We start from the raw sequence: 19,617 nt of genomic DNA, 5'->3' as shown, positions 1-19,617 counted from the left end.
AATTGATGCATGCGATGCCATTTTCGTAAACTAAAATCTTACTCGGTACATAGTGTTAATTTTACCGGTAAACGCTTACCGGATAAGTGTTTGATAAACTACCCCTTAAGTCATTCCAAAAAAGATTTGTTGCAAAAAATAAATCTTACAAGTAATATTATTTTAATTAAAAATTTAAAAGATTTTATTTTAAACATTGTGGTTGCTTTTAGATTAAATGTGATAAATTTTAATAAGAACAAAATGTTAAAATATGGATGACTTTAGGGATGGTGATTTTCCTCGACCCGGTGAGGAACCCGGTTCACACCACCCGAACGGAGACAGGGATTCCCCGCTAAAACGGGTCCCAGGGCCGGGGCCGGGGATCCCCAGTAGACTCAAACCGGGGACGAGGGATGTTACTCAAACCAGGGCCGGGGCCATGGATCCCCGGTAGAATCTAACTAAAGGAAATTATTTATACGGTTTGACCGAGGTTTTACCGAGTTTTGACCGGGGATTACTAGAGATTTGACCGGGGACGGGATGATAATCCCCGTACCCGCCGGGGTCGGGGATTACGAAACCCGCCCCGTTGCCATGCCTAGATGACTTTAACAAATTTCCTTTAAATATCAAGTTATATAACCTTATTTATTATATGTTAAAATAGCAATATTAATGATCAAAATTGAATCCTTAACTTACATAAAGGAAGGCGCTACCGTTAATCTAGATACTGTTGAACTAATGACCCTTTGGTACCCGAATGGTTTGTTGTATTTCTATAAGATCGCTAAAAAGAGAATGTAGCAAAATCTTATATTTGCATAAACAAAAAACCGAAGAGTGTATACCGTTAATCATCTGATCTCTGAGATTTCGACCAAAACGAGTATTCAAACCAAGGAATCACAAAAATCTTGCAGATTCATTCACAAACATGGTTATGAATGAATCGATCTCAACAAAGAGCCAACCAAGATCATCAACGGCAGTCTTTGATCGGTATCTTTCGCGATATTTTATTTGTTGGCCCTCGCAGTGCACGGGAAGGCCAAGAGTCCAAGCTCAATCGAACATCTTGAGCTCATGTTGAACATACGGTTCAAAGGCTTGATTCTATAAACGGCCTTTTCACCAACACCTACTATATTGTATATATAAACCGATCTCCTACCATAACTCGTAAATACCAAGTTGAATCTACCTTCGGTTCCCAAATGAGTTTTGACTGCGTATTTGGCTTCATTTTTTGCAAAAATGCAGGTGAATTAAGTGACCGACAATTTGCATACAGGACACGATGTTTTTCTTCTCAGCCACTCATCGATGCACTGGGACAAAAACAAAAACAGAAAGGATCGTTTAGCTACAAAACAGGGATGCTTCTATGTCTTGCAGTGTTGCCACATAAAAGAAATGAGTTCGCTATGTCTATATCCCACTTGGAGGTAGGGTCCGGGAGGGTTTTGTGTTTACAAAGTCTTCGACTCAGCAAGCCATGTAATTTTTATTTTGTTCAAACATAAATTCGGAATTTTCTTTTTTAGAGGGAGTTACATTAATTTTCCGTTCTTGTTTTATCATAAACTCTCTTAACTCCCGTAGCATCACATGGGTACACAACTAGTAAACATAAGTGAAACCCTAAATCCTTAATTATCTTGAAGACCCTGAATCATGTTATCCACATATATGCTTAGTTTTCGTATTTGTAAAACAATAGCAAAGTAAGAGTTCATACCGCTTTGTGAAATCTATGAAGACAAGGAAGATGTCGAATGGTTTCACCAACAGTAGGAGTTTCAAGACAAATTGAACATTCTTGAAGATTTTCAGCCTGCAACCACAAATGGTTATTAGAGTCCAACATCAGTTACACTTGCAGCATTTCTCCTCAAGGGCTCTTTTGGAGAGTAACTTAATGATGTTCCACATATTGTAACATGTTATCAAAGCCAATGTCTATCACTCTCGGGACTCCATAATCCGGGACAATCTGTTCTCGTCTAGCCAGGGCACCCATCTATCCCCCTCTCCGCTCTCTGTAACAATTTATGCCCGTCTAGCCTCCGTTAGAGGGGGCGTATTAGAATCACACATTGGCTAGACTTGGACCAATTCTCCTTGATATATGTTGGAACCTCCTTTCTCTCCTCGAGGACTTTTTATAAAGGGTAATCTAATGGGGTTTCACATATTCTAACAGTAGTAAAGACTAATATCGACAGTCTAATAAGACACGCACCTCCCACAATTGCATACAAGCAATAACTGTAAATTACCTGAACTGTTGACTCTGGCAGGTTATTAATCTGTGCACGAGTTGCGCCTCCATGTCTGTGATTATCCTCATCAAGAGCCAACAACATTTCATAATCGTCCCTGATCACAAAGAGGTAAAATATAAAGACTAGAAAATAGCTATAATCGTTCTCAAATCTCAACTACCACGTATGATAAGAAAGAAGAGCAGAAGGCAAACAATCATTTGCAACACAAAGAGAAATTTAGGCTATGTTTGGCAAACTAGTTGTTAGCTGATAAACTAGTTACGTTTGGTGAAAACTAGATAACAATGTAAAATTACCAAAAAGGACGCTGAAAAATTAATAGGAAAAACATAAGGGGCATTTCCGTAACATCCCTTGCTAACCGTACCAGATGTTTTCCGCTTTGTCCACAACTGGACTAATGGTTTTAAAACACGTCTGGTAGAGGAGGTATTTGGTCCCTTGTAAGGCAACCTTTGTTCCCCTCCCCAACTGATATCGGATCTTAGAATCCACCCCCTGGAGCCCAGCATCATCACTGGAACACAGTCCGGTTCCCAGTTCTGATACCATCTGTAACATCTTAGGCTAACCGTACCAGATACTGTCAGCTTTGTCCACACCTCGACTCAAGGTTTTAAAACACATATGGTAGAGGAGGTATCCGGGCCCTTATAAGGCAACCTTTATTCCCCTCTTGGCAAAAAAAAGAGAAGAGAAAACCTTGGAGCTTATTTGGAGAAGGGCAAGTATTTCAACAAAATAAAGATAACAACATAAAATATTATAAGGATAGTATAAAATTTTCTTACTCGTTGAATTCACGCCCCATGTGTAACAAATCATTAGGCATTCGCATATCACCGACGGCCTCTAATGTTTCGAGTATCTGCATTCTCTGCAATGAACAAATAGGGAATTAGTCCTCAAAGGACCCAAAAATGATCAGATACGCATGCGGACACACACACAATGAAGCAGAAACTCTTTATCAACAGATCACTTTTGTAGCACACTAAGTGGCAATAGAGTTGTTACATTCAAGGGCGGACCTACTGTGGTGCATAGGGTGGCACGGGCCACCGCTTCATTCCTACATCATAGTGTAACATTTTTTAGGGTCGTGAAAGGAATCACCATATTATTTTGTTGGGGACAATCATATATTCCTTGAAACTACAACAATAACACAAATGTCTTTTGGTAGAGTTGGTTTGCATGGCCTTTTCTCCCCTTCGAGGTGTGGGTTTGAATCCCATTTGTGTCATGTTCTTAGTTTTTAGCTTTTAATCTCAGTTTTATTATGTTTCTGAAATTTTTTGGGATAAAAGACTGGAACATGGAACCTCACATACAAAAAGCAAGGAACTAACCAACAGATCAATTACGATTCTGTAAAAAAATATCCACAGCTTAATTTTTTATAGTCAAATGGTGCCACCACTTGAAAAAATTTCTAGGTCCGCCTCTGGCTGCATTCGTAATTCTTTTTAATTGAATAGCTCGCCAACTTTAACAGAGCTTCCATATCACTCTCCTTTCCGCCATTTCCTTCCATTTATTTTATCTCCGAACTCAAATACGATGACACAATAACTTATCCTTTCAATTATCACTCATTGAAAAGTATCATTCAACTTATTTTTGAGCCAATTACCACTGAATCTAAAATTGCATCTCAAGAAACAAGTTAAAGTATAAATATGAAAATGAACAAATAAGAAATAAAAAGCACATTGTTCTTTTCCATACCATGTCCACATCCATGTTTGCAGGAAATATTGAGTTTCTTCGGTTGGATGAAGAAAATGTTGTTCGAGAACGTGAAAAGACACGCCTAACTGGATCCATTCTTGTGGAGGTACGAACTTGACGTTGAAGTCGTCTTCGAATTGTAGGGCGCCGGATGGGTTCATGCACATTCATCATCGATGGCCCTCGCTGCACAACCATAGAAAACATTTTTCAAAAATAAGCATAGACTGATGGGGAACACGAAACTAGGGAAAAGAAGCATTGTAATAACTTACTAGTTGGTTTTAGTATATACCAAATATCAACATAAGAGTCATAATAATAATGGTAGCTTCTCTAGAACAAATACTTATGATCGTTGAAATTACCATCTAGCTCCAAATTCACTTTATAGCCACTTTTCTACATAATAGACCAAAATAGCCAAGATTTTGTAAGTCTTTAGCAACTTGCGAAATCCACCTTTATGTATATAATATTCATAAAGTAGCAAGTTCGCAAGTTCGCAAGTTGCTAAATTGCTACTTGCAAAATGCTCACATGGAAGTGCCACTTACGCAACTTGCTAAGGTGCTACTTGCTAAAGTTGTTAAAGCTCTATTTAAAGAGAAGTTACTTTATGAATATTACATTCAAAAAAAGTAGATTTTGCAAGTTGCTAAAACGCTACTTGCGGAATCTTGGCTATTTTGGTCAATTGGGTAGAAAAGCAGCTATAAAATGAATTGGGAAGTCCGGAATGGCTATTTGGGCAATTCCAAATAATTGGTAGTTGGCAAGATGACATACACGACGAATAGCACGACGACCTCCAGCATGCCGTGAACTGTTATCCTGCTGCACTGGCATTCCAAATGCAAGACGAGAATCCATCTGTGTTTACAACATACATAATGCAGTAAATAAATAAGATGTACGCATATGAAGAAGGTCATCATATGATCATAAACGGTCTCTGGATATAATAGATTATAAAAAAAGAACCTCGCCAATTTCAACTGAAGGTGTCGGCTCATTGTATAACTGTTCTTGCAGTTCTCTAGCCAACATCTCATCTGCCTCAACCTGTAGAGCTCTGACACTCGAACCCTCATCATTACCATGGCGTGTATTGGGCTCAGAGACTGAATTCGAAGTGCCGACACCATGAAGGCTCTTGTTCCTTTTTGGTCTTGAACTCGAAGGTTCCCCGGCAGGGGCATCGACACATGACATAGAACGTTTGCCAAAATTTCTGGGGGCAGTACCCTCCCTCTGTCCATTAATACCCGACTTCTGAGGGGGCATTGATGGAGGTAAATCACAAACATGTCGAGAAGAGACTACATCCGATTCATCTAGATTTATGATGTCTCTTCCATTCCTATGATCCCTTTGCAACGTTCCGTTCTTTTGATGTTCAATTTCTCTTTGTTTCCTATGGTTGTGGGTGGTTCTCCATCTTCCTGATTCAGCAGAGCATCTAGAGGCACCTACACTGAAACCACTGCTACTATCAACCGGTTCTTGAATAGATCTCCTGCAAGTATATCACACAACCAATAAAGTTCCAATCACGAATTCAAGGGAACCACATCTACAGAAGAAGCTTATAACTTCATTCAAGACACAAAACAACAATATATCGGGTTTATAGGAGGCCAACAATGTCTAATTGGCCTAATCGATCGCTTTATAGGACCAATAATAAAGTGTCCTATGTAAAAGTGTTGTAATAAATTTATAGGATGCTTTTGAGTGTCTTAATAAGTTTTTTAGGACATTTTTTAAATAAAAACGTCGTATTAGCTATTTTATAGGATATTTCTAAAGTGTTCTATAAACATATCTTTTTATAGGACACTTGTTATTATAAGACACTTTTTTCAAAAAGTATCCAATAAATTAGCTAATACGACACTTTATTTTAAAAATATCTATAAAAACTTGTTACGACGCCCAAAAGCGTCCTATAAACTTATTGCAAAACTACAGAGAGCTCTTAAACATCCAATTGTGATCATAAGACAAACTGTATCCAAATATTCTAAGAGATAATTTAGATAATACCAACACCAGAAGAGACTCATGGCCTGTTTGTTATCAGCTTAACAAGCTTAATGGGACTCACAGCTTATTCAGTCAACTATACATGAATGTTTGGTAGTAGCTTAATGACATAGAAAAGTGGCTTATTCTATAAGCTTCTAGGGGGAAGCTTTATCCAGAAAGCCTAGTTTTTTCCAAACCTGCCCCTCCCAATTAAAAAACATGCTCCTACCATCTACGAAAAACCCCTCTCAACCAAAAACCTTCTCAACCTATACGACAGATTAATCCCCACAGACAACTTTATCCATGTAGAACTTGATGAAAAAACAACCAAACTCGCCCCTCAGTCAAACAAAAGATTGCACCATGGTACCTATGAGACAAATGGCTGCCCCCTGCAGCAGGCTCTTTAGATGAAAGATGACAAGATACTCTTTTTCCCTTGCATCTGTGTGCATCTTTAGCGTCAGCTATCAGATCCTTAATATCAACCGTACTTGATTGACCATCAGATGCCAGTGTAATAGAACCATTACGTGCTTTTACCACACTACCAGTTTCATGCTTCTCAGCAACGTGTTTAGATTTCGCTATGTTTTGGGGAGATATACATCCATTTCGCACCAACATTTTCTGCCGAGGGACTTTAGATGATGTGCACGGTTGCATACTTGCAGATGCATTACTTTCAGCTTTACGATGAGCTGCAGCTAAAAGGTCGACACCCTTTCCACAGTCGGAGCTTGGACCAGTCTCGAGAGTATTATTTAGTTTACATGATTTGCTCGATGTATCCAAAGAATTAACAGCAGAAACCCCATTGAGCAGTAATACACCTTTTCTAGAGGCATTTACTCTGCTAACTCCATAATCTCCATGCCGGTTTTCCTCAGCCGCAACAGCAAAATTACCACTTCTTTTGAAAGCAGAGTTTTGGGCATCAGAATTACATAAACCCTTTCCTTTGTCATGCCTGGTAGCATCTATAGTAGGCCTAGCGTTCTTAAAAGAGCATGAACCCCCTGATCTAGAAACCGGGGAGTTGCTGCAACTGTCAGGACCAATAAACAATCTCCGATTTCTGTTAACTGCAACTGATTTTCCTTTTTCCCTCGGCTCATTTCTCATCCTTCTGTTAATGTAATCATTACTCACTATACAGTTATTGATGGAAGCATCACTTTGCCTTTCAATATTGTTGTGGTGACCATTATGTGCTGCTGCTACTGATCTATCAGGCGTGTCGGGAACCTCAAAAACCTGATTGACATCCATAAAATCCCGGGTCTGCATCACAAAAAGCATAGGCATGAATATCTAAAAAGCCGTACATTACTATTACTAACAAGCACACTCAATGACCAATCCCAACTTTTAGATCATACACAGCAGACTTTAACAACAATCATCAAGCCAATTAGAGGACAGAAGTTAAAAGTCATGCAATCCCCAAATTGATACACGGGCACCCATCCAAAGGCAAATTTCCATTTACGTACCAAATGAAAAATTATAGCAAACTTCCAAAGATTTAAGTATCGTTTGTTTTCTAAGAGATGCTAATGTCTGAAGTCTTATTTCACTTCTGATTGATAAGAAGTGGTGTTGAAGTCCAAATCAATTACACTGTTTGTTTTTATAAACTATAATCAACAACTCTTAGAATCAAGTAAAATCAATAAATTGTGCAGAAAATTTGAACTATTGCAAGACGCCCCGCAACATGGGGCATCTCTATGTAAGGCCCATCTTGAGATTTAATATGTGCCAACTTGTGAGTCTAACAACTTGATAGGAGATATTGGTTTGGCAATGTAAGGCAAACATTAGTATAGGATTTGGTCATTGTGGGACAAACCAAAACTCAACATTTACCTTATACAGTGCATTCCAATGACCTTCCAAATCAATACATAAACTCACAAGAGCGCCAATAATAAAATATGACATTCAAAAAGAAAGAACACTGTTAAATCAAAATTGAGGTAAACAAAGTAGCCATTGATGACTCCACATTGAAAATGAGTAACCTCAAGAGAGATTTGAAAATTGCCATCCAAGAACGTCTTTTCATGAACACTGGATGCAACTAATTGACAGCTAATGAGAGGAAAAATCAGACGTGTGGCTGTTCCTATGAACTTCAACAGTATAAAATTTTAAATTCAACAAATTGGAAACCATTTTGATACCATTTAAGTTTCAAACCTAATATTAGACGGAATACGGCAATTTTTTTGAATTATCTCCGAAAAATTGAAAATCATATTAAGCATAGTATATACAAATCAAATGCCTGTCAGGTCATGCTCCAAGTCATTGTACAACATCTGCAGATTTATCCCATAAAACATACACAAACATGAATTTCACAAGGTATGAAATTCATGCTTGATTCTCATATTCTAGCAAAATTTAAAGAAATCGGGGTTCAGGATTATACCTGGTTGGAGTTACTACCTCGATTTCAAAGTCACCTGGTAGAAAGGATTTAGGAATATAGGGTTCTTGGCTTATGGAAGACGATGATACAGACGCTACAAGTTTCCATATACAATTTCTGGCCATTCTGTCTGGTATGCACAGAGATTGCGAATTGTTGGGCCTCGCACAACCGCTACAGCCCATCAGAATTGTTCTGATCTTATTAAAACTCCGAGACCTTTGTTTGTTTTTTATTTTTACCGCTTAAACTGTCTGACAGACATTTTATAATTTAGATTATTTTTTTAGAGTCTCTTATCCATGTATATTACAAAGCATTTGAAAAAAAAAAATTAAAAATTATTTTTTATACATGAAATATTGTATATTGATGTATATTATTTATTATTTAAAATTCAAGATTACAAGTAAATTATATATAAGTACAACTTATTAAAGTTCCATGTTTGAATTCGTGTAACTAACTTCGGATAAACATAATCAAATAGTGTATAAACATCTCATTTTAAAATATAAAAAATATAATTAGAATAATTATCGAGTTTTAACAAAATAATTAATTATTATCTTTATAAGAAAAATATATTATTAAATCAAATATAAATTACTTTGTTATTGAACCTAAATTAATTATAGTAAAAAAATGAATTAAAAAATTACACAAAAAATATGAATTTTAAATATTATAAAGTATTTGATAAAAATTCTTAAAAACCATTTTTATACATGAAGAATGTTTATTAATGCGTGTTACTTAAATTTAATATTACAAGTAAACTGTACGTAAGTACAATTTATTAAAACTCCATTTTTGAATTTGGATAATTAACTGCATATAAACATAATCAAATAAATTACTTCGCTACTAGACCTAAATTAAATTATAATAAGATTTTGGATTAAAGAAATTGTATTATAAATAAAAACTTTTAATTAGTTAATTTGATATTAAAATCGATATATTTTTTCAAATTTATTTTTATTCAAAAGTAAAAAAATTATTTTTACCAAAATCACATAAATTGTATATATCAACAGAGACAAAAAAAAATAAAAGAAAAAAATGAATTAAATATGTATTTCGCAACATTACGCGAGTACCCTTCTAGTCTATACTATCTTATAAACCATATTTTATAAAAGTCTAAAAAACAATCTTAAATGCATAAGGTACTACCTTTTAATGCACAAAGTCTTAAGGTTTTAAAAACAAATCCTAATGTAAAGAGTATTACAAATTTACGCATGATCTATGCTCCATAGGCCAATGTATGCTCTCAATAAATTGATTTCGGCTCCCAAAATGTCGATTCCTTCTCCCAAGGAAACGATCTGGCTCATTCTTTCTCCCAAAGACGTCGATTCCATCAATGCTTCCCTCTCAAAGAGGCGATTCACATTCTTGAAACCATCGTTTCCCTCCTCCCCCTAGCGTCCTTGCCGAATCAAGACCAACAATCTATGGTTTTGTACGAGTTGCCTGCTATGATTATCAACTTACTCCGGCATCCTCCTGCGCCGATTTAATTCTCTGGTGAGGTGTCTACATCGCGAAGGCAGCCACGACTGGCTCCACTATCGCAGATATCACCAGCGGGTTTCACGTCTTTGTTATAGGGGATATCTTTGGCTTTGATGTTGTATGTATCAATAACATTCTTCGCAGGGTTTCTATTGATGCCTTGGGTTCTTGGTTTAGTTAAGTTGTTTTATGTGGCTGGGATTGTTTCAAGTATATCCATGGTGGGTCGTGTCATTTTCTGCCATACCCTGTCTCCATCTTCACCTAAAACAGGCGTCCCTGGTATGATATCACTGTTGCATGTATTATACTTCTCAAACTTTTCTATACTCTTATTAGCTTATATCATCAAATTTTGAATATAACAGAGTTTTATGTGTTATAACTCATGGAACCATTTATTTAGTTCGTGTGTAACCAGTAACCTTATAGGGATCTTTTTCAGTGAAGTAATTCATCCGTGGAGTTTTTGAAATCTTAGACGGCATACATTGGATACAAATTATATAAATATAAGGGGTGAAGTTATTCAGAAATCTACAAGTTCAACAAACATGCTTAGTCCAAATGGATAGCAGATCTGTTCATTTGTTGATCCCTGCACATGATTCTTTTTTGGAATTAGGTTTCTTTACACGTTAGTTTATTGCTTTGCAGGTCCCTCCTTCATCTTCTATTGTTTTTGTGTTAAGCGAATATAAGAATCAAAACCCTAAACTTCAATAAAGATTAGGGTTCTTATCAAGGTTAGTTCTTATCTATTTCTTGTGCATGAAGATTTAGACATGCCTCATGTATGAATAAGTCCAACTTGAGGTCAGTTTGTATAATGAACTTTGATTGTGCTCTTACTCGTGCTTTTGAACATGTCGTTTTGACTTTTAATGTCTATTTTTAGTGTTATTATTTGTTTAATAGTTTCTTATAACTGAATATAGGTTGCACAAGTTGCTGTTAGGGTTGGTTTGCAATCAAGTGGACAAAATTACGCTGGGCTAAGAGATTTTTTGTTCACAAGGATGTCTATTCTTCATTTGTAGCTGCAGGTGTCAAGATTGTTAAATCTATTACTGTTGTAAGTACTCTAATATATATATATATATATATATATATATATATATATATATATAAGGGTCCATCAAGGAAAAACTGATTAGTTTGTGGTAACTGTGAGATCCAATCTCAACCACAAATGAAAGGTTAAATTAAGAAATTAATAATTTTGGTAATTTTAACTAAAAAAATTAATTAAGGGCATTTAAGTTATTCTAGTTTTCTCCTCTCTCCTCTCAACTTTATTCAACGAACACCATATCGACACATGATGCACACTGTGATACGCTTAATAAAATAACGGAAAAAAAACAGTGTGATACACTTGGTAAAGAAAATATTACTTGATATATTGTGTTACAATTCATAAAACAACAAAAATATATTGTGATACACTTCGTATAACGACAAAAATACACTATGATACCATATATGGTTGATGAATACAATTGTGATACCACTATGTTACTAGTGCGATACTCAATAACTTTTAACAGTAAGAAATTATATATTTATTTTATTAATTATAACTTCATAGAAAGAAACTTCCGTAATTTGTTTGATTAATAAGGAAACAATATCAATCTCTTTGATTGATAACCTTTAAAAAAATATTAATAAAATTACTAATACACCATTTTTCTTAATTAAGGTAATACAATTAATTTAATAAAATGATTGGTTCATATTGGACCTCACATTTACCACAAACTAATTAAATTCTCATTTGATTAGACCTATATATATATAGAGGGATGTTATTCTACACCCTTTGCCATTCCTACACCCTATACAACCTTCATCTCAACCATTCAATTTTTAATCAATTAATTGTTTCCTAATATAAAATATTAATCATAATTAATAAACTCTATTCATATTCCATAAATATTCAAATCATAATAAATGAACTCCAATCATTTCTATAAATATCTCAATTAATTGGGTTGCAAAGGTTGTACAAATGCACAAGGTTGTACAAATGCACAAGGTTGTAAAAGAAATATACCATATATATATATATATATATATTAATTACATAATTGGTCTCCTATAATATCATGGTTCTTAGAAAACAATTAAACTGGATTCGATTGAATGATACTAACAAAACCGTGTGCTAACTCCCATTTCTTATTGTAATTAACCGATCAACTTGTCATCGGACATTTGTTTTAAATGCAATAATTTTAAAATCGAGAAAAAAAAGACAAAAAGAGTTCAAAACGAGGGAAAAATATAATTGAATGATTTGACCCGGTATTAACCGAGATTTTTAATCGTTAGTGATCGGATCCCACTTTCAAAGCAAAACCGGAGAACAAAAGTCCCCACTTTCATAAATTTCACTAAACATAAGGGACCAAAATTGAAGTTTACTCTGAAATATAAAATCAAAATCAAATTTACCAAACACCTTCACCAATCCAGAAAATCAGAAACCCTAAAACTCTTTCAATGGAACCAGAGCAGCAGCAACAGCAAGAGACCAGCAAAAAGGCGGCGAAGAAGGAAGCTGCCAAGGCTGAAAAACTCCGTCGTCGCCAGGAAGCAGCGGCGGCTTCCGCCGCCGCCTCCGGCGTCGCTGGTGTCTCTATCGACGGCCCTGATCCTCTTGCTGCCAACTATGGGGATGTGCCTATCAAAGATCTTCAATCGAAGGTGGTTTCCGGTCGTGTGTGGACCAAGGTCAGTTCTCTGACAGATGAACTTAAAGACCATGCGGTTTTAATTCGAGGGCGGGCTCAGGCGATTCGTGCTGTAGGCAAGAAAATGGCATTTTTGACGGTGCGAGAAAAGGGGTATACTGTTCAGTGTGTGTTGACGGTGGCTCCCGATCTTGTTAGCGCCCAAATGGTCAAATATGCGACGGCTATTAGCAAAGAATCATTTGTTGATATCGAAGGAATCGTAACTGTTCCACCTGAAGCCATTAAAGGTGCCTCTCAGCAGGTGAATTACGTTTTTCAGTTTAGTAATTGATAAGATCAGATAGTTTTCAGTGATTAATAGATACTCAGGATGATGATCGGTGTTTTGAATCAGGGTTTTTTGATGTACTTAATTTTTTGCAAACTAGATTGCAAAATCTGCGATATTAATCTGATTGGTTGGAAACATTGAATTCAACATTTGTAGGTTGAAGTCCAGGTCAGGAAGATCCATTGCGTAAACAGGGCAGCCCCTGTGCTTCCCATAAATGTCGAGGATGCTGCTAGAAGTGAGGTTGAAATCGAGAAGGCTTTGGAGGTATATTATGAGGAACTCAAACTAAATCTGCAAAAATTTGAACATTTGGTAGATTTTGTATTAATACCTGTTGGCAACTCTATTTGTTTGAGATCAAATTGATGCATTGCTTAGTACTGAAGCAACTGCCACTGATCGTCTTCTTCTTTCATTGTATTTTAAAATGGTTATTACAATTATGCAGGCCGGAGAACAACTTGTTCGTGTTAATCAGGATACCCGTTTGAACTACAGGATTTTGGACTTGCGTACGCCTGCAAATCAAGGGATTTATCGTCTTGAGTGCCAAGTTTCAAATGTACGATATCCTGATTACTTATACATGTGTGTGTGTCATGTTTTAAGTTTTACTTTCTTATGCGTTTTAGCGGTGCATTTGGTACGTCATACAGGACGGGACAGGATCCATCTCATGTGACCACATTTTGTGCAACATTAAGAGCGGGAAAGGACAGGATCAAGTGGGATAAGATGTATTTTTTTGTCCCACTAGAATAGGTGGAATAAAAATTGGGGAGATGAGAAAAGATCAGTAAATTAGTCATCTACACATGTCAAACTAAAACCCTAAAACCTTGCACAATTCTTTCACCCGCCAATCTCTCCGTTGCCCGTCCAGTCCTGTCTTCGAGTACCGCGTGCGTACCAAATGCACCCCTAGTAGATCCCCTCCCCTAAGGTAATAGACATTGTTTACTCCATGGTGTACTCCAATTTGAAGTTGGCTGAAATGTTACTGTACTAACTAGTAACAACATTTAGGGCTGTGTGGTTTATTTTCCATTAACTCCTGCATGAATAAAGCTGTATGTGTGTATTAATCTGTTTGTATAGATTGGGAAGGGTTTTGTTTGGGAGGATTTTAGTGTTTTTTAATTGCGAGGGGTAGGTTTGGAAAAACTTGTCTTTTTGCTTAAAGCTCCTTCCTAAAAGCTTACTGAATAAGCCATTTTCTATATCATTAAGCCACCATCAAACAGTCATGTATAGCTGACCGAGTAGCTGTGAGTCCCATTAAGCTCATTAAGCTGCTAACAAACGGTCCCTTAGGCTGTTTATAGCTTACTCAAAATAATGTAAGCACTATGGTGGTCTGAACTAAACAAAACTTGATATGATTTTCTGCAGTTATTTAGGCAGTTTCTGCTGAATGAAGATTTTGTCGAGATCCAGACTCCAAAGTTAACTGCAGGCACTAGTGAAGGTGGTGCTGCTGTTTTTAAGCTGGAATACAAAAAACAACCAGCATGCCTTGCACAGTCGCCTCAGCTTCACAAGCAGATGGCAATTTGTGGTGATTTTGGACGCGTTTTTGTGGTGGGTCCTGTCTTTAGAGCTGAAGACTCCTATACCCACAGGCATTTGTGTGAATTCACAGGTCTTGATGTGGAAATGGAGATTAAGGAGCATTATTCTGAGGTATGCACAACTTCGATTGAGAAGGCACTGTACTGTATATGCAGACTCAAGATTTTGAAAATTCTGATGAGTGGATTCATTCGAATAGGTGATGGATGTCGTGGACCGCCTTTTTGTTGAAATGTTTGACAATTTGAATCAAAGATGCCAGAAAGAGTTAGAGGCTATTGGGAAGCAGTATCCCTTCAAGCCTTTGAAAGTAACTTAAACTCTTCTTCTTCCGTTTGAGTAATAACAGATTTGGAGTAATCTTTTTCATCACAGATCTTAATGATTCAGTGTTGATGTCATTAAATGTGCAGTACTTGCGGAATACCTTGCGGCTTACGTTTGAAGAAGGTATTCAAATGCTAAAGGTTAGTAAGAATATAACACTAAGGGGCTGTTTACTAAACACTAATCTTGGTAAGCGCGCTTACCGGTTCAATTACTTTATCGGGTGAACATAACAAGGGCTGAGTATCTTACCCGGTAAGAGGGAAGACAAGGATCAAGAGTCTTACCCAGTAGGTGAGGGTGATGACTCTTACCCGGCAAACACTTTCCAGGTTATAAACGCTTACCATTAATCCATTTTGATGATTGGGAATGTTGCCCCGTAAGGTAAATGAAAGTGGTGACTATTGTTTGTAAGCGCTTACCGAATAAGAGTTTGGTAAACGGCCCTAACACCCTCAACTAATCTGCCAAGTGATATTTACCCAAAAAAATATTTACATCTGCGAATTAAAATGGTTCTTGCATTTCGGAACATGATCCAATAGGAAGCTGGTGTTGAAGTAGATCCACTTGGTGACCTTAACACGGAATCGGAAAGAACATTGGGAAAACTTGTATTGGAGAAGTATGTATTAGTTTTTCTTTTATTCTATCCCCTATTTAATATTTGAAGACATTCTCTTACTCATATGATGGTGTTTTGTTATATATATGTATTGTAGGTATGGAACTGAATTCTATATACTACACCGCTACCCTTTGGCAGTTCGACCTTTTTATACAATGCCATGTCCAGACAACGAGGCTTATAGCAACTCGTTTGATGTTTTCATTAGAGGTGAGCCACCTTGCGAATAGCTTTTAGAAATTTATGTAAAACTTTGGCACATGGTTTTGTATTCTTGGTGCCTGATGGTGTTCCAATGTGGCCCAATTATATAAGTTTTAGCTTTTACCCAGTTATATATATTTTAACCTTTAGCCAAATTATACATGTTTTAGCCAAATTATAATATTTTAGGCTGTTACTTTTTTACCCTATTTGGCGATTCCTGATTCCAGCTTTAGAAAAATGATTCTACTTGAGTGAATTTCATGTCATTATAAGTCATTTTTCTTACCCAGTTGGTGAGGGTGATGACTCTTACCCGGCAAACCTTCCTCCCATTTACTTACTGAAGAAGCTACTTTCTATATCATTAATCCATTACCAAATAGTCATTTATAGCTGACCGAATAAGTTGCGAATTTCATTAAGCTCATTAAGCTGCTAACAAACAGGCCCTTAATATAATACATGGTATGATTTTTTTTTTGTATTTGTATTATTTATTATCCGTCCACTTGATCTATGTCTTGGTAGAGGTGTAGCAGGGCCTCCAAAAAGATTGGAACGGCCCTGTTGTGTTATGTACAACACTGTCGAGGTTGTAAGAGTGAACATGTATATTTATATCTGAAATTATATGTCACATTCTGTTCAGGAGAGGAGATAATTTCCGGAGCGCAGCGTGTGCACGTACCTGAACTTCTGGAGTCACGTGCAACAGCGCTCGGGATTGATGTCAAAACAATAGCGTCATATATTGATTCCTTCAGGTACATTTTCTTTGTTGTTACTTTCGAACCTCAATCACTACATCTGCTTGCAAATTACCAAACTACTCATGAAAAATTACTAAAATATAGGTGCAACAAAAATAAGGAAGATTAAACAAAACTGGTAAATTACTAAACTACCCATGAAAAATTAAGACCCTAAAACCTTTCACCATTCGTTCACCCGCCTATATCTCACTATCGTCAGTTTAGTCCAATCCTGTCAAGTCCCGTCTGTCTACCAAACGCACCTGGATTCTATTCATTATTAGCAACATCTTTGGTGGTCGAAACAAGTCCTGTTTGGTTTCGTACATGAATATGTTTACTTGTATTTTCCGTTAAAACAAGAAATCCTGAAAATGACCCTTCTACTTCTATGGTTAAACAAGTTCCTTTAGGATTCAAACAAGAATAAATCTACTTAAGAGTTCAAGAAAAACATGATATATTGAACACGATCCAATTGATTGCAATGCGAAAATGCATATTGAATGGCTTTGAATGCCCCATTTTTGAGGACCATACACTGGTTATGAACTTATGATACCCTTTTTTTTTGTGGAAGGTATGGTGCGCCACCACATGGTGGGTTTGGAGTCGGATTGGAACGTGTTGTTATGCTTTTCTGTGGTCTTGACAACATTCGCAAAACGTCGCTTTTCCCTCGTGACCCACGAAGGCTAGAACCGTGATACTTGTTTCGTAGCAATGTGGGTTCTCGAATTTTCGGTTATTTTAGCTAAAACAATTGTATTTTTTCGACCGCAACCGTACAATTTCTTGCTTCAAAAGATGCTGGGGGATAAAGGCAACCTTTTTTTGGTTCTCATGTACGTTTAAACTCTGTTTCTAATGATGGAAGAACCTGTTGTTATTTGGTTGTAAATGTCCATTAAGACATATCTTGGAGTTATGAAAATATTAGATGGTTGGTAGAATGATAATTTAGAATTTTTATCCAATTGGATTGAAGCTTGATATTGTTTAAGATACCTGAGGTACCAAAAGCATAGTATAGTGAGTGTTCATTTACCAAAAGCTTAATTGGTAACTTTTCACCAGGTCATTTTATCTTATCGAATGAACATGACAATGATTAAAAGTCTTATTTGATAAGACTGATGGCAGAGACCGAGTCTTATCTGGTAAGCGCGTAACGGATCAAAATGTTCCATACGATGATGTTTTAATTGACTAAAATCTCATTAAGTTAAATGAAAGTATTGGCTTTTATCGGTAAACACTTACTGGGTAAACGGCCCAGGTACGGACATATAGATTCAGGAAGATTAGCTGGTCTTGTAGCCTCAATGACTTGACGACTTTCTCAGCCTGCTTTTCGGCTATAGGGGTGTCAAAAAAATCCGTTGAACCGTTCAAACTGGTTGGATATGCACTTTGAATGTGTTTTGGAAAATATTTAAACTGCTCGGTACAGTCCGGTATGCACTCTGAACGTGTTTTTGAGCGGTTTGGACCAAACCGACATTCAAAATACACATGTATTAATTATATCAGTTTACATGCTTAACTTTTATCACCCCTTTAAAAAAGAAGTTCATGTAAAAGACATTAAGTTTTTAGATTTCACTTCTCAATTGTTCACGTTCCTTAGATCCACGAAGTTCTGAAATCCATCAAAAATCAAAACCCAAAATTCCAAATTGTTTTTCGACTTGTTCAATGTTTATCCAAAATTCCATCTTTGATACACTTGTTTAACTGTAGAGGTGATTGTTTCTTCTATAATTCAGTATAATATATTTTTAAATTTTAATACCTTTATACAGTAGAAATTTCATTTTGGAAATCAACGTTTTTCAGTTTAAAGCTCATAATAGGCGTAAAAGTTTAAACCGGTCAGATCAAACCGTTGGAAAATTTTCATAAACCGTCATTTCAATTTGGTTTGTGGGTTTATGGCTTAAATTGCATAAACCGGACCGTAAACACCCTACTCGGTTGGAGTTCTAGACTATATATCTTGGACTTACTTAAAGCTCTTATTAAATGTAATAGAGCTTATTAGACATTGCCAATATTTTGTTAATAAATATCCAAATGTTTATGAATCAACAAATACAGTAATATATATCCAATGTACAAATAGAGTAATATATTAACATAAGTTTGAGTTTACGTGAGACAAGACTGTTTGAGTAATATATTGTCCCAACTCTCAAAGCTTTTGTTTTCACTGCAAAATAAAATAAAATAGATACATATTTTATCATTTTTAATGTTTTATGTCCACCATATTATTCTGAAAACAAAAACAGTACTTGAATACAGAAAATTAGAACTTAGAAGCAGCTTTTCATGTGAATTTTCAAGTTAATAGTCTATAACCCATTAAAACCTCAACAATAATTTTCAGAAAATTACAGAAATAAAGATTAATTAAGGTAACATAAAGAACTGTAATTTACCTCCTCTTGGAGGCCTCACTCCCAAAAATTCGAATCAAGGAGACTTCAGACTAGAGAATTGGGAAAATCCTAAACAAACTCTTAAATTTTCGAATTAGGTAGCAGACTTTCTCAGATTTTCGAACTTGATCAACCGATTGGTTTCTCAGATTCTGAAATGCGAGAAGCAGATTGGTTTCTAGGATATGTATTGTGCAGATCGACAAAGTCCGTATTATACAGAAGCGATTTGACTGGAGTCATTGATGTTTCTGTTGAGTATCATCATAAGCAATCATCTTTGATGCCTTTAGGGATTTCAATAGTCAATATACTCGAATTGGAAACAAAAGTGAAGAGAAAATCGCAGAGTCGGGCTGTGCTTTACTGCTTTTTTATCGACAAAGCTGAAATTAGGGGAAACAGGGAAGATAACCACTTCTTCAATTTGTTTTCATTTAGACATTAGACGGACCAACCATCAACAACAACCCCAAATAAGATGATTAAATAGTTTTGGGAAAATGAAAGAGATTTGGTGTGTACTTTTATAAAAACTAGTATGGGAACCGTGCGTTGCACGGTAGCATGAGTACTTTGATTAATAATCTGAAGATTGTCTATATAAATATGTATTAGTTGTTAATAGAATTAT

General features: G+C 36.1%; 2 protein-coding genes across 3 annotated transcripts; one reads left to right on the top strand and one right to left on the bottom strand.

The window, feature by feature from the left end:
* Positions 1-682: 682 nt before the first annotated feature.
* Positions 683-8,622, bottom strand: LOC112518911. Its single transcript, XM_025126703.1, has 9 exons — positions 8,488-8,622; positions 6,418-7,331; positions 4,998-5,532; positions 4,803-4,886; positions 4,011-4,199; positions 3,071-3,156; positions 2,271-2,370; positions 1,730-1,825; positions 683-1,319 (listed from the first exon to the last, which is right to left on the bottom strand). The coding sequence occupies exons 2-9, from the start codon at positions 7,317-7,319 to the stop codon at positions 1,257-1,259; spliced, it is 2,055 nt and encodes a 684-aa protein (XP_024982471.1). The 5' UTR covers positions 7,320-7,331; positions 8,488-8,622; the 3' UTR covers positions 683-1,256.
* Positions 8,623-12,492: 3,870 nt separating this feature from the next.
* LOC112519889 (aspartate--tRNA ligase 2, cytoplasmic-like) lies at positions 12,493-17,495 on the top strand. Of its 2 annotated transcripts, XM_025128204.1 has the most exons (11): positions 12,666-12,753; positions 12,830-13,017; positions 13,204-13,314; positions 13,499-13,612; positions 14,443-14,733; positions 14,822-14,932; positions 15,036-15,089; positions 15,498-15,577; positions 15,675-15,790; positions 16,437-16,551; positions 17,120-17,495. In XM_025128204.1, exons 2-11 carry the CDS (start codon positions 12,838-12,840, stop codon positions 17,244-17,246), a joined length of 1,299 nt encoding a protein of 432 aa, XP_024983972.1. In that variant the 5' UTR covers positions 12,666-12,753; positions 12,830-12,837; the 3' UTR covers positions 17,247-17,495. The 2 variants fall into 2 exon arrangements, with proteins under 2 accessions (XP_024983970.1, XP_024983972.1); XM_025128202.1 differs by having other exon boundaries at positions 12,493-13,017.
* Positions 17,496-19,617: the final 2,122 nt, after the last annotated feature.

Source organism: Cynara cardunculus (assembly GCF_001531365.2).
Source record: "Cynara cardunculus var. scolymus isolate 2C chromosome LG 10, CcrdV1, whole genome shotgun sequence".
Classification (NCBI taxonomy): domain Eukaryota; kingdom Viridiplantae; phylum Streptophyta; class Magnoliopsida; order Asterales; family Asteraceae; genus Cynara; species Cynara cardunculus.
The sequence above is the reverse complement of the archived record's forward strand: the minus strand, read 5'-3'. Positions and strand labels throughout refer to the sequence as shown.

Excerpts from the sequence above, each read along its gene's own strand:
- LOC112518911 (XM_025126703.1), bottom strand. The coding sequence starts at position 7,319 with ATGGATGTCAATCAGGTTTTTGAGGTTCCCGACACGCCTGATAGATCA. Across the intron at positions 4,200-4,802 it reads GTCGTCGTGCTATTCGTCGT|CGAGGGCCATCGATGATGAA; the intron begins GTATGTCATCTT and ends ATGGTTGTGCAG. Across the intron at positions 2,371-3,070 it reads ATGGGGCGTGAATTCAACGA|GGACGATTATGAAATGTTGT; the intron begins GTAAGAAAATTT and ends CTTTGTGATCAG.
- LOC112519889 (XM_025128202.1), top strand. The coding sequence starts at position 12,523 with ATGGAACCAGAGCAGCAGCAACAGCAAGAGACCAGCAAAAAGGCGGCG. Across the intron at positions 13,018-13,203 it reads TTAAAGGTGCCTCTCAGCAG|GTTGAAGTCCAGGTCAGGAA; the intron begins GTGAATTACGTT and ends CAACATTTGTAG. Across the intron at positions 14,734-14,821 it reads TTAAGGAGCATTATTCTGAG|GTGATGGATGTCGTGGACCG; the intron begins GTATGCACAACT and ends TCATTCGAATAG.